This window comes from Scleropages formosus, chromosome 22, assembly GCF_900964775.1.
Source record: "Scleropages formosus chromosome 22, fSclFor1.1, whole genome shotgun sequence".
NCBI lineage: Eukaryota > Metazoa > Chordata > Actinopteri > Osteoglossiformes > Osteoglossidae > Scleropages > Scleropages formosus.
In genome coordinates this window covers 23,972,381-23,986,558 of record NC_041827.1, presented here as the reverse complement: position 1 = coordinate 23,986,558, position 14,178 = coordinate 23,972,381, and the positions used below count along the sequence as shown (strand labels likewise).

At 43.1% G+C, this 14,178-nt stretch overlaps 1 protein-coding gene across 5 annotated transcripts in view; it reads left to right on the top strand.

Annotated features, from left to right (window-relative positions):
- Nucleotides 1–3,043: 3,043 nt before the first annotated feature.
- itpr1b (inositol 1,4,5-trisphosphate receptor, type 1b) overlaps nt 3,044–14,178 on the top strand; it is a 105,449-nt gene continuing 94,314 nt past the window's right edge. For all 5 annotated transcript variants that reach the window (XM_018734086.2, XM_018734085.2, XM_018734084.2 and 2 more), the window contains exons 1-3: nt 3,044–3,247; nt 6,407–6,518; nt 11,833–11,903. In XM_018734086.2, the coding sequence (XP_018589602.1) occupies nt 6,427–6,518; nt 11,833–11,903 (163 nt within the window). In that variant the 5' untranslated portion in view covers nt 3,044–3,247; nt 6,407–6,426. The remainder of the gene's footprint in view (nt 3,248–6,406; nt 6,519–11,832; nt 11,904–14,178) is intronic.

The window sequence follows — 14,178 nt, the reverse complement described above, 5'->3', positions numbered from 1 at the left end:
AGATTCAAGATGCTGGTAATTGCCTACAAATGCACGAACAGAACCGCTCCCAGATATATCTACAGGACTTAATCATTCGCTACACCCCAACCAGACTGCTACGCTCTTCCATATCTACCTGTTTGGTGGTCCCACACACAAAAGGTGCAAAAGCGCGGAGGTTCTCGGTTCTGGCTCCGTTGTGGCGGAACGACCTTCCCCTCTCGCTCAGAACTGTTGAATCTCTGTCCACATTTAAGAAGGGTCTGAAAACTCACCTTTTCCGGACTCACCTCGCCCAAGATCTCTCCGGCTCACGTGTGGTCTAAATGTTCATACAGCGTAACTTTACGATCATCCCCAGATAAGCCTTTACACAGCCGCTACTCCTGTACTGTATGTAAATGTTTGTGTACCTTAAAGAAAAATTGTAGGAAGGTGATCGGGATTCGTCTATCCTGAGTTTTGTGCACCTACTTGAGCGATGAACATCAGTGCATCAAGTGGAAAGAAATAAACTAGGTTTACTTAAGAATCACATGTCTGCAGCCATGTCTCTTTCTCCTAATGTACAAATTTTTGTATTTTCTCTGAGATGTACGTCGCTTTGGAGAAAAGCATCTGCTAAATGAATACATGTAAATGTGAATGAGACAATCTGTGTGCGACAAAGCTTCACGCTGTAGACCAGCTGGGAAGGATTCTTCTCTACAGGGGATCTCAGCTAGTTAGCAGGTGTTGTTTGAACCCATACAAAGAAAATTAATATTATTTCCCTTCTTTTCACTCTGAAAGGCTCTGCCTCTGTTTACTTATCATTATTGTCATCAGAGGCCATAATGTTGTTTAAATAGCTCTGTTATCCAAGATATATTTTTACCCATTTATAAAGATGGACATTTTACTGGAGCAACTAAAGTTAGAGACTTTATTGCAGAACTCAACAGGAGAGACACTCTAAAGACTGTGAATGGCAGCCTTTCAGGCCTACCTGCCATGGATGGCACCAAAAGCAAATATACATGGGTGGACAAAATAACAGAAACACCACACGAAAAAGGAGTTTAACCTTGAAGTAACTAAATCACAAATACAAATGCAGCTGCAAAGGTGAGTTATATTAGGTGAATTTCTAATCATTATGCATCACCAATAGAGGTCCGACAATTAGCATGTCCTTTGGAAATTATTTGCATGCAAGATCCGTGCAAAAAGACACAGTCTGGTGCACAGGAGCGCAAAACTTGGACCCATGAACACTGGAAAAATTAATACAGTCTGAGGAGTTATCTTCCCTCCTATTCTCTAGAGCTGAATGGATTTATGTTTGGAGAAAGTTAAGGATGCCTTCAACACACAATGCCTGTTGCCAACTGTTAAACATGGCAGGGCCTCCGTAGTGGAATGGGCAGCCATCTTATGGGAGTCAGTAAGTCCGAAGATTGCTCTACATGGTTGTGTAACAGCCCAACAATATGGGGCCATTTTACTGAACAAAGTATACCCTATGGTGCTAACACTGTTCCCATGTGATGTTCCCAAATTCCAGGATGATAATACCCCCCATACACACTGTGAAACAAATCCAAGACTGGTTTCATTAACACCAGGATTCAGCCAAACGCCTTCCTTGACCTCCTCAGTGACCAGATGTAAATATCACTGAACCTTTAGGGCAAATTCTAGAGTGTAGACTGTGAAGAACATCTCCATCTCCTTAATCCGTCAAAAATCCTGAGGCTTTTCTTCTTGAAAATGGTGCAATATCCCACAACACACGGACTCCAAGAAGCACTGAACCTCTTCTGATTATTAGGTCTTTCATATTAACATATTGTCTGGTGGTTCTGTTATTTTGTCCACCCCATATAAATTACCCCAGCTGTTAACAGAAAAGTGCATTTAGCCCTAGACTAAGGTTTCACACATTTTCAATGCATTTCTCTTCCGGGATCAGCGGACAACGTTTGTTTTGACTTGCACAGGCAATTTTCTCCTATAGCAAATCTCGTGAGGCAGGATTGATGTTCAGGAGCAGTAGAATGTCAAGTGTATCAAGTAGCTACTTGAGGTGAAATGATCACCTTCATTTTCAAAGATGGTCAAGGACCCAGTCCAGGAGTACTACTGACTGGAGTTGATTGTAGCCCCCCTCCTTTCATCAATAGCCCATGCAGTAAAATCTTCGTTGGTGTGTTTGGATCTTGACTTTCTCAGAAGCTAAATGATTTCCTCTGGAACGGAAGCCCATCTAAAAAAAAACTCGCCCAGCCAGGCTCACACCCTGAGAAGGCGAGTATCCCTGTTACAGCACCGGCGTTGTACGAGCCCGCGCGCTAAGCACGTGCTCGCGGCGCGCGAGCCACGAAGCCCCGTTCGCAGAATTGGCGGGTGTCACGTGACCAGTCAGCTGCTTACCTTAGCTACTCTTTCTCCTCATAATTTTTAAGAAGAAGCAAAATGATTTCCTCTCTGGCTGGCGGCTGATGACGGGGGTGTCGAGCAGCAACTGGCTGTATGTATCTCGTGTCTTGGTTGGTGCTCTTTCTTCTAAAAACTCTCATTTCGGAGCCGAAAACCAGCACAGACGCCGCCGACAGACCCAGTAACCCGTCCAATAATAACGGTAGCATTTCACTGACAACCTTTTCCTCGTAGTTTCAAATAATTTACTACATTAATTCATACAGCAAAACTTTGTATTCGGAAATCTCCCTTCCCTTGCTTGTAAACTTCCTGGTTACCAATCTAATGTAACGAATACAACAGTTAACCAAAAATGTCCAGTTCACTTGAGGAGTATCAGTATACTGACGACCCGATTTATTTAATACGGTATATTTTTAGTATACGACCAATGTTTTATTTACTGTCTCAAAATGTAACCGATAGATATTTTTTTTAAATACCTGTCAACAGGGGAGGATTCTGGGAATTGTAGTAATAAACCTGGCTATAAATAGACGCTCGATTTCGTCATCTTACACACACGCGTCTCCCACTGAAACTGCATTTCCCAGACACCCCCTCGCCTATAAATGAATTCATGAACGAGACAGGTCCGTAGAACTCATGTGGCGGTTGTGCGGAGAGGAGCCAGAGTTGCAGGTTATAGCGTCGGAGAGCCGCCTCTTTTCCTAGCGGGAGGGACTGTGAGCATCATGGACTTAAAGGACGAGAAGCTTGTGGAAACTGTATCCCGCTGATCGCTCTTCATCTTCAGCTGCGCCTCTGAAGCACACTGAGTGTCACTGTCTCCGTGGTGAAGGTAAAGTTGCAAGATAGTAACTGAGTCAGTTCAGTTGTTGTCTTAGGAAACAGACAGGTTGTGTTGTGGGCAGGACCGGACGGCGGTCACTCTGTGTCTGTGTCAGTTCTTCTCCTCCTGCGCTCACCTCTCTGTCTGCCAGCCCAGTGTACTTCATTCACAGCATCAGTGCAGCTTTCGCACACACTTCCAGCTCCTCGGTCACTCTGCTTCCTCAGGGTCATATCTGGCTGTGATGATCATAATGTACTTTATTAAATGTATGTACATTTTAACTTCTGCCATGTCCACCTCTCATTTACATTGAGTTTGGCTCTAGCTTATTTCATTGTTGAACTTGTAAGCTCATTAATCACACAGTGACATTTTTGTGTTTGTATAGAAACATCTCCAGAGAACATTTGAAGGAGCTCCCATGATTAACAGTTGGTGTAAGTGGAGTGTGTTACTGACCGCGTGCGCATCATCTTCACACTGGAAAGTTTGTTTTATCCATTTATTTATTTTTTGTCCTAATTTTCTAGTCGTTTTTTTACACTTGAGTTGATTCGATGCTGCCGGGCTCTTCGGACCCCATGTGCTTATCCCACAATATTTTGACTCTAGTGCTGGAGTGGGTGTGAGCAGCTACATCGCTATTTCAATCAGGCTTACAGTGAAGTGGGGGAACAGCAATTTTATTTATCTGCCACTGAGTTTTCCAAGATGACTTGGTGTCAATGAGCAAATTTTAAGAGGACTTATCTATACAGAAGTGTTTTTACTGTATCAGTTCAGAGTAAATACCTTGATCAAGGGCACTACAGGAAGGATGGAATTTAACCTTTGGTGTTATAAGCTACTTGCAGCAGCTGATATCTGTCAGCAGTGTAAGTTAAGTAAATAAGTAAATACTTTTTGTATTACTATATAGCAGAAACCAGCATGTGAAAATGCAATAAAAGGCCTGAGCAGCTGAATATGTTTAAATATGTGATGAGACAGTACCCTCCAGTGTTTTGCCAGTCATGCCAAGAAGGAAAGTTATCCATTGATTTGCACTGTCCGCAGACCTTATTCACCGTGGTGACTTACACTGCTAGATACACTACTTACAATGGGTCACTCATCCACACATCAGTGGAACACACACACGCGCACACACACTCTCTCCGTCACTCACACACCATGGGGGGGAACCTGAACAGCATGTCTTTGGACTGTGGGAGGAAACCCACACAGACGTGGGGAGAACATGCAAACTCCACACAGACTGAGCAGGGATCGAACCCATGACCTCTCTCACCACCCAGGGGCTGCGAGACAGCAGCGCTACTCGGCGGTACCTTTAAGTTTCTGTTTGTTTCTCATTAAGAGGTGCATGGAGTGGATTGATGTCCCTCAGCTGGTGAGCATCCTGTCTGTCTCAGTGTCAGACAAGGACTTTAAATTAAATGCAAGCTGTTTAGTACCACCATGTGCACAAAAGGCAAACCTTCAACCATTGTGCATAACCAGACATTACTTATAAGATACAAAAATAAATGAGAAATAACTGAAATTGAATGCTTTTTTTTTTTTTTTATGTAGGAAATTAGAACAGAGACCTGCTCTGTGCAGTATTACATGTTCTACACTACTGTGTTCTTGTTTCTTACTGTGTCTCTTTGTTGAACATACATCATCTTGCCGATGTGAAAAGGTTTTGGCTTTCAGTACGACTATAGGCTGTAGGAGGAACCCTGGACTTTCTCTTCTACATGCTTTGGAATGTGCAGTATTTGCATGGAGATGACAGGGGAAAATGCAATGCTGTTCTTTATATCGTACACCAGTAAACCAAAAGCCTTTAGTATGCCTTGCTGATCACATTTAATGTAATTATGTATAAGGTACTTTGCTGTTAAAAATAACTGAGGCAATGTGTTGAATACTCCAGTTTCTTTTAAAGTGAACAAATAAAGTATGCATTGTTCAAGGTATATTTAAAAATGAGAACTTACTGTATTTCCATGGTCTTGTGCTTTGTCTGTTTAGTGGAGTGAAACGAACAGGTATCTGTCCGTCTTGTTTGCGTGGACTCAGGTCGAATGAGCAGCCAAACATCAAAATCCAGGTCACAGCGTGACCTGAAAGTAGGACTGGCCACCCCACAGGGTGTGGGCTGCTGTTTCTGTATTCTTATGTCAAGCTTGCTGATGTTCTTAGTTGTACAGTATTACCTCAGGTATGCAGTTTAGCCCCATTTTGTGACGGTACACCAAGGGTATGAAGAGCTAGTAACATTTAGATAAAAACACCCACTAAAATTTTTTTTTTCCTCTCTTCCCTCCCCAAATGGGGGGGGGGGGGGTTAAATCTTTATACAGCTGATTATTCTCTTGAAGAAATTCAGTTTTTTTTTTTTTTTTTTTTTTTTAAAAAAAAATAAATAGAGCGCTCTTCTCACACAGTGACAGAGAACTGAACAAAGGCAATAAAACAGTTGACTGTATACCAGAGTAAATTCATGTTAAATAGTTTGTTCAAGGATGCAAATGAATAGCCAGCTGGCAGCCTTCAGATGAGAGGCCAGCCTCTTTAGCTGCTATGCTACCCCTCCTGCATTAAGTTTTTGTGGTGAATGGATAAGAAAAGTCATAACAAACAAAGTGGCTTATGTACTTTTAAGTAGCGTTAAGTACCTCTGGCCAGTCGACCCCTAATCCTGCCTGTCTCTGTCTCGTATGTTGAGCCCTCTAATCGCCACCATGCAAGTTTCCAGGATCAGATGAACTCTGCTTACCGGCAGGATCTCTTCTTGTCGGGTTATTATTGGTGGGAATTTAGGCTACACTCTGTGTGTTCCTTGCCCTCCCACCTTTAATGTTCTCTGTTCTTTTATCATTACCCTGTGTTAGATAAACCTCCACTAATGCTAAATGTTCTTCCTAATGCAGTTGTGCTACATTCCAAATTTGTAATGCAAATACAGGAGATACTGCTGAGAGATAGCGGTCTCATGGTTTTCATCTCGATATAAATTTTATTGTTTTACAGTGTCTATTAACCTCTGTTTTTTGAACACCACTTTGGATGATTCTGAGCGTAAATTTATTAGTAAACAGCCCTTTAGTGAGATTTCTTGCACTGTCCATGTAGTAGCTAAAATGGCACTTTTTTCCTTCTCCCCTCATACAGGCCGAGCCTTGGGTGTCAAAATGTCAGATAAGATGTCCAGTTTCTTACACATTGGGGACATCTGCTCGCTGTATGCGGAAGGGTCCACCAATGGGTTCATAAGCACTTTGGGGTAAGTTTGAATTTCTGCTGCCTCTTCCTTCTGCAGGCTTTCCAATCCCCACCTCTGAAAACAGTTTTCTTGGTCTTTATGAATTGTTTATTATTGCTTTCTCTGCTTTCAAGTTCAATTTTAAGTGTTACCCAATGTAGTTTTACACTTTACCTTCTTCTATGGGTAATGTACTGAAGAGATTAATTGGAAACATCTTGGATGGAGGGTATAACAGATCATTTTGACATTTGAATCTCACTGTTACTTATAGGTGAGTTCCTTAACCACCTGGCCTCATTGTTGCCCACTTCTCATGTCCCTTGAGTCCTGTTGTATGTCCACACACACACACACAGGGTTAGTTACATACCCACCTGAAATCCATATCTTTGCATGGTGCAAGGAAATCGGAGCATCCAGAGGAAATCCACATGGTAATGAGGATAACATCCAAACTCCACATAGGACAATGCTCTGGTCCTCTGTCTGTCTATTGCTTAGTACATGTGCTGTGAGACAGCAGCACTCTTTGCTGTCCCATGGGGAAAAAGTGGTGTGTGGTCCCCTACGGGTGTAGTCAAGAGTTTCGCCAGATCCGAGAATGCATCACACTCTGGTGCAATGCTCAGTAGTAGTGGCTGTGTTGGACACGTCTCAGCAGGAGCGTTGAGTTTGACACCAAGCTCCGTTGAAGGGCCACAGTTGTTGCAGTGGGAGCACTACTGAGGTTCAGAGGTTTTAAGTTTGCTTCCTTTTTTGCTTGTTTGGTTAAAAAAAAAAAAAAAAACTTTCGGTAGTGTTATTTTTGGCTGTACTGAAGTAACACTTTTTCATTGATATCCTTGAATACACATTGGTTTTGTTTGCTGTGAATCCGTGAGCATTGATGGTGACTGCCGTTGCAGAGGTGGTACTGTCTCAGTGATAATCAGCTTTTACAACAGGAACTATACAATGTTGTAAAAGTCAGTGCTTAAGTCTTTCCTCTGCTTAGTGAAAGAACAATGAAGGACCTATTGCTGCTGTACTAGTCGCTAAAGTAGCACAATGTGTTTTGTCTTCACACAAAACCTTCAGACAATACATGCTATTTGTGTACAGTAGTATGGTACTATCAGTAGAGTTCACCTGCAAGGATAGGAAGAAGGTAGGTGAGATGAGGTGAAAGTATTATTATGAGTCCCTTCACCTTAGCTCTTCTTCTGCAGCCTGTCTGGCCTTGGAGGACAAGCGCTGTCAACACAGTCATCTCCACACTTGCACTCAGGTGGCACCTTCTCCCGCGTTCAACGCAGCAGAACACTGGTGACTGGCTGAGGGCCGTGGCCTCATTTTTGTCTCCTTTGTACTGATGTAATGAGTGGCTCTGCAGTTCTGCTCTGCCCTGAGGAAGAGGGAGCACTGTGGCTATGCAGCTCTCTTGGTTTCTTGTCTTGGGGCCTTTGGCTCAGTTTTGTCAAGCTCTCAACTGCTGTCCCTTTTTTCTTCTCTGGGAGAGTGAGTGCAGGTGACTTAAATTTCACAGAAAAGCTGCCTGATGATGGCATATGGACATGTCCAGTGGTACACTTGCTGCTAGCATTGCCATGGTGAGGCAGTTAGTCTTTTTCACTTTCTGGGGTTTCATTCTGCACAGTCATCGCTTTCTCTTAGCCGGAAAAATGCACCTGGTGCTTGTGGTGCGTGCATACACACACTTACACACAGATCACACAAACAAGTTACATTTAGACTCCCAGTGAATGTGAGGCCATCTGAAGCCCTAGAGAAGTGGTGCCATCATGGGGTGGCTCTCTCTGCCTACTGCCTCATCTCGTCCTCTCTTCTCATGACTGATTTGGTTAATGCCTGTGACTCAAACCACAGCACATGCTTGCATAAAACTCCTCGCAAACACCAAAAACATGAAATTATTGGGCATTAGTTAAGTGATGATGCTGATTGCAGAAATGAGTGCTTGTGAGAAGTGGGTTTGTCTTCTGTGGTCTTGACAAGTGCAGCTGTGCTGAATGTTTGGAGACCTCCAGCAAGGTTGGCCTGTTGGGATACTTGTGCAAAGCTGGTGCAGTACCCTTTTCCCCTTGCCATGACTTGCCTGTCTCCCATTAGGCTTGTTAAAGGTCCAGAGTGACCTGCCTCTGATCGTCTGCAGAGATTGGTGCTGGGAAAGGATGTATAACGAAGGTGCTCGTCACATTCTACAGCGACTTGTGCAGAATGTGACTGCAGGATGATGGCATTAATTTATTTGCATGAAATATGATTATTGTTATGGCAGCTCGAAGGTTTTGTGTAACGTATGTTTTTGTGCAGCTGGAAATGTATTAAAAAAAGAAACATGCACTTATTGCGTTATATACCGGTGCAGTTTCAGTCTATCTGCTATTGGTAATCACCTGGTAATCCAATGAAGGACTTGACTCATGACAAGTACATTGGTGGCTCAGACACATTGTGTTTTCAGGATGCTGTCCACTAGAACTACTCACTCACATGCTATTTAGGCAGTCCAAAATCTCCTGCATGTCTTGCCCTGTCTTTGGAGGACCACGCCATACTAGAGTACGAGCCCCAGTGTCTGTTGGGTAATTTTTATTTACTTAACCCCAACCAAGGCCACAGTTCTCTCCACTGAGACAGTGTTCTGTGTTTCTGCTTCTTCAGTTGGAAACATTCAGAGAACCTGAACGGCCATATATAATTTTTTTTGAAGCAGTTTACACAAAATACCTCAGTGAATGATGCTTTATTACTGTGGTGTGATCTGATGGGATCCTTCCAGTCTTCTGATGGTTACAGAGAGCACCGTTTAGCTTGGTCTCAGGTGTGAACTGTTTCCTGAGGCTGGACCGTTTCCAGGAAGCTGCAGGAATTAGTCATGCTCCTCATTACAGATTAGCATTCAGGAGCATAATTTTATTTACATGCAAATTTGTGCTTGTTTGACGTAAGCGTCTGACTAAATCGCACTATCATTGTAAAAATGACATTTCCTAAACCTATGTGACGATGAATATAAGCCATTGCAGAGCATTACAGCATTTTAAGCTCCTTTATTTGAAGGTTTCAGGGGTTACTTTATAGGACAAAGCAGTGTTTAGCTGAGCAGGTGTGCTCTGAGGTTAGAGCTGCCTTTGGATCCAAAGGTCACAGGTTTGATTCCCACCTCTGGCCGTAGTACCCTTGAGCAAGGTGCTTACCCTAAATTGCTCCAGTAAAAATTACCTAGCTGTATAAATGGGTAAATAATTATAAGTCGGCTTTTGGAAAAAGGTATCGGCTAAACGGAAGAATGTAAATGTGGGTAGTGAGAGGTCTTTGTCACCACTGCACACCTATAAAAGGCCCTTCTATTCCTCCCAGCTCTACATATTCTTTTCTTTTGCAGAAACTAGCTAAGTATTGGCTGCCAGGAGTGAGCTTTGATAGTTTTACTACACTCCACTTAGGAATGTGTGGGGAAAGACAGCCACTCTATGCTGAGAAGACCTATTAATAGCACAGGACTGTCCTGATATAAACACACAATGCACCTCAGTCCACCTTGGTCCTTGGTGTTAAAGAGCTGCACTTCATTCATTTGTTGCTTAGCTGACACGTTTACCTCTTGAACTTGGAGCATTTGAACAATTTCTGCAGCTGAATGTTTTACTGAAGTAATTCAGGGTAAGTAGGAATGGGTAAACCACTGCACTCTGACGATGGACGCTGCTGCTCATTTAGCTGGCACTTTTCTTTGAAACGATGCACAACGCTTAGTGTGTCATATTTAGCTGACACCTTTATCCAAGGTGACTTGCAATGCTCTGTACGCTGCAGTAAAACTCCCTCGTCATTCACCCATTTATAAACCTTGAGCAAGGTATTACTTACCCTAAAATTGCTCCAGTACAATTACCCAGCTGTATAAGGTGGGCGCGGTGGTGCAGTGGGTTTGGCCAGGTCACGCTCTGTGGTGGGTCTGGGGTTCAAGTCCCGCTTGGGGTGCCTTGCGGCGGACTGGCGTTCCATCCGGGCTGTGCCCCTCCCCCTCCAGCCTTGTGCCCTGAGCTGTCGGGTTGAGCTCTGGCTTGCTGCGACCCCGCTTGGGACAAGCGGTTTCGGACTGTGTGTGTGTATAAATGGTTAAATAATTGTCAGAAGCCTAACACTGTGCATTACTTCTTCAAAAGTGAGTAAATGTAAACACAAACTATCAACAAGTCATAGTAACCAGCTCATCTGAAACATATGTCTTTGGGCCGTGGGAGAAAGGTCGTGCAGCATCAGCAGAGATCGAGCCTACATCCATCTGCACAGTACAGGTTATGTGAGACACCTGCACTACCTGCTGTGCTGCCAGTTTTACTATTGTTACTAACATTTCACTTGGTTTGCTTCACTATAAGTTAATCTATGAAGGTTTATTGCTGTAGGTTACATGTCTCTGAGGAACAGTAAGTTCTGTGATGTGCTGCTCTGTACCTTTGTTCTCACTGGCTCTCTGTAGATTGATATGGATTTTGATGTGGATGCCATGTGGACACTTCCTGGTCTCTCCACCCTCTGTGAACCGCTGTGCTTCCAGTAAATGGTGAGATTGCTGAGCCAGCTGCACCTGGGATGTACAAGTAGGCGGTTGGTGTATTATGTTGTATGCTGGACGTGAAAGGCAGCGAACAAAGCTGTACAATGACATGGCACCCTGGGCATGAATGACTGATGTGATGTCGCCTGGAGGTATCGCACATGTGGCACAGTGGCTTTCCAAGTGGCAAGCAGTGTGTGGAAAACCAAAGAGTAGCGGCCGGTCAGTTTTTCAAAAAGTAAAACTCTTTCCAATGTACAAAGCACAGAGGACTGGGCTCCTATCGTTTGTTTTACGCGAGAACAGTGAATGTTGCTGATGTCTCATGTCCCTAAAATATCAGGGTTTGTTAACCTGGGGAAGACAGCTTGACTTGGCTCACACTGAACATATTGTTTGTGAAGCACAATTAATATAGTGTTAAACTGACGCATTGCCACACAACTATTTAATCTGTGTGAGTGAACAATTCCTTCTCTCTCAGTGGTTGTTGTGCATCATGTGGCACCGTTATGTTACTGACATTGGACTCAGGTTGTAGGTTCAAGTCTCATACCCTGCTGTAGCACTGTTGAGCAAGATACTGACCAAGTTGGTCCAGGGAACACCCAGCCGTTTCAATGGGTAAAACACTGGAATTGTAGAAGGTATGGGATGAGGCAACCGAGGCTCATGCGGGTATGTTTGTCTTTACTGTTGTGTTTGTTTTTCTTGGAGGGGGGGGAGAAAAAAAAAAAACTGTTCTTGTTTCTTCTGCCCCCTCAGTCTAGTAGATGACCGTTGTGTGGTACAGCCAGACACTGGGGACCTCAACAACCCTCCTAAGAAGTTTCGAGGTAAGGCCACGTTTCCTCTGCCCTCTCTGTTAATGAGACCATTACAGTCTCAGCAAATTGTTAATCTGTCTCTTTCTCTCTCACTGAAGAACCATCCTGAATTGTCTTGTTTAGCCTGCCCTAGTTGGGATGTGGTGAATTTGCACCAATGTGCAGATATTTAAAATGATCTTAGTGTTAATGTCTGCCGGGTGAAGTGCTCATAAAATTCTAAGTATGATTTAAATTAAGTATGATTTTAATTTTTCAGGGCTATGAAATAGTTACATGTGTAATGATATTTCTTGTATTTTTGATATGGGACATAGAATGTGTACATTTACAGTTGAGTTCAAGGGGTGAATGTTCCTTTTGGGTTTTGAAATTGTTGCCATATGCTTACTCCTTTTACTTTTACTGACTCTTGGGCATCTCAATGGGTATAGTAAAGGTACTGGGTTGATCAAAAGCTTGTCACTTTGACCTTAATTCCTACAGCAGGTAATGATCATGATTGCGTGGAGATATTCACCAGTGATTTACCAGTGCTGCCAAAGAGGCTTTTGCAGATGCAGTGAATATTAATGTGGTTTTACAAGTTCTGTTGTCAGAGGTGAAACGGACTCCATCGGAGGTGTGGAACATGAGATGGTACTAATTTCCCAGTGGGCTCACAATGCATTGGTGGGTGGAACCAGGAGAGCAGTTATGTGCAAATATGCTCATGTGTCGAGATTGTTGTGATGTGTCAGTGAGGCAGCAGGGTCTGCAAGATGTGCGAGGTTACACAGGCTGTGTGTGACTGTGGACCACTGTGGAAGTCTGTCTGCTGTGAGTGAAGATGGAGTTTCAGTGACACTGTACAGTAGGGCTCTTTCTAATGTCTGACAGCATTATGCTGTCAGCGTTCATTGTTGCACACCAAGGCTTCCTAGTTCAAAAATACAGAAGTAAACAAGAGGATAAAATAGTGTACAGCTCCATCTTTACAAATAAGGCCTCTGCAAAAATGAAGGGGGCAGCTGGTAGTGTTGTGGTAGGAGTTGCTGCCTTTGGGTTCATAGGTTGTCGGGGCAAATCTCAGCTACAGCTGTAGTACCCTTGAGCAATCTATTTGCCTAACATTGATCCAGTAAACTTTCCCATCTGTACAAAAGGGTAAGTAATTGTAAGTAGCTTAACATTGTAAGTCGCTTTGGAGAAAAGTGTCAGCTAAATGAATAAATATAAATGTAAATCTAAGTAATAAAAATAACCAGCAGGTGCTCTTGTGCCAGAGCCCAGATAAATATAGGAATATTGCCTTTTCAGTGTGAAGTTGCCATTGGTCTAATAGGAAATCACACAAATGCATCATTGATTAGAGAACACTCAGTCGCACAGCAAGATATCGTCGCGCTTTTTGTACGAATTCAGTTTCATGAATGCGTACTGCACTTGAGTAATTACTTCACTTGCACACATCATAGGAGTACTAATGGCCCTGCCTCAAGTTGACTAGAAAGTTGTCAAAATGCTCAGAACAAATTATATTTTAAAGTTGCCTAAAGTAGGGAATTCTGCTGTGACATTGGTAGCAGGTGCTGTACTTGAAACAATTCAACAGTTAGTTTTAAACCATCATCTCTTTCACAGTAAAATTGCTGTAAAAGGAGCAAAAGTTTTCCTGGAATCACTGACAACATACTCTAAATACATTAGAAGTAGTAGTACATTTTGCCAACAGTCAGATCTGAAGCACACGTAGTTGTTTATTCTGAATTAGAAATTTGTGTTCATTATGTAATGTTACTGAGTAACCATAAGACATTTTAAATATTTGGTAGAAAAAACATTCAGTTGATCTTTATGTGATGAGGAACAAAATGAGGCAGTAAGGCATGTAAAATATTAAACTTTAATTTTTGCTGTACCTTTCATTGGCACCCTAGTGACTGCTGGGGTGAAGCTACAGTAATCCTGTGCAGTAATGGAGTAAACATGCTTCAGTACAACATTCCCCTCCCATAAACTGCGGTGCAAAAACAAGGTGAAGAGTAGCCTTTGAGAGAAGCAGCTGCAGTTCTCAGGCCAGCCAAGACTTCACAGTTTGACTCGTGCTGCCATTGGTTTTGAAAACTCGAACTGGTGGCGTGAACTCTAATCAAAACACTTGCTTCTGTTTACGGTGCATCTTGCATGAGAGAAGAGAACAGACTGCTGCTTACGGAGACCAAAACCGTGACGCTCGGCTGGCGTCTGTTCCAGGTTCCGTCTATTGCAAGGAGGCAGGAAGCACCCCTAAACACCTTTCTGG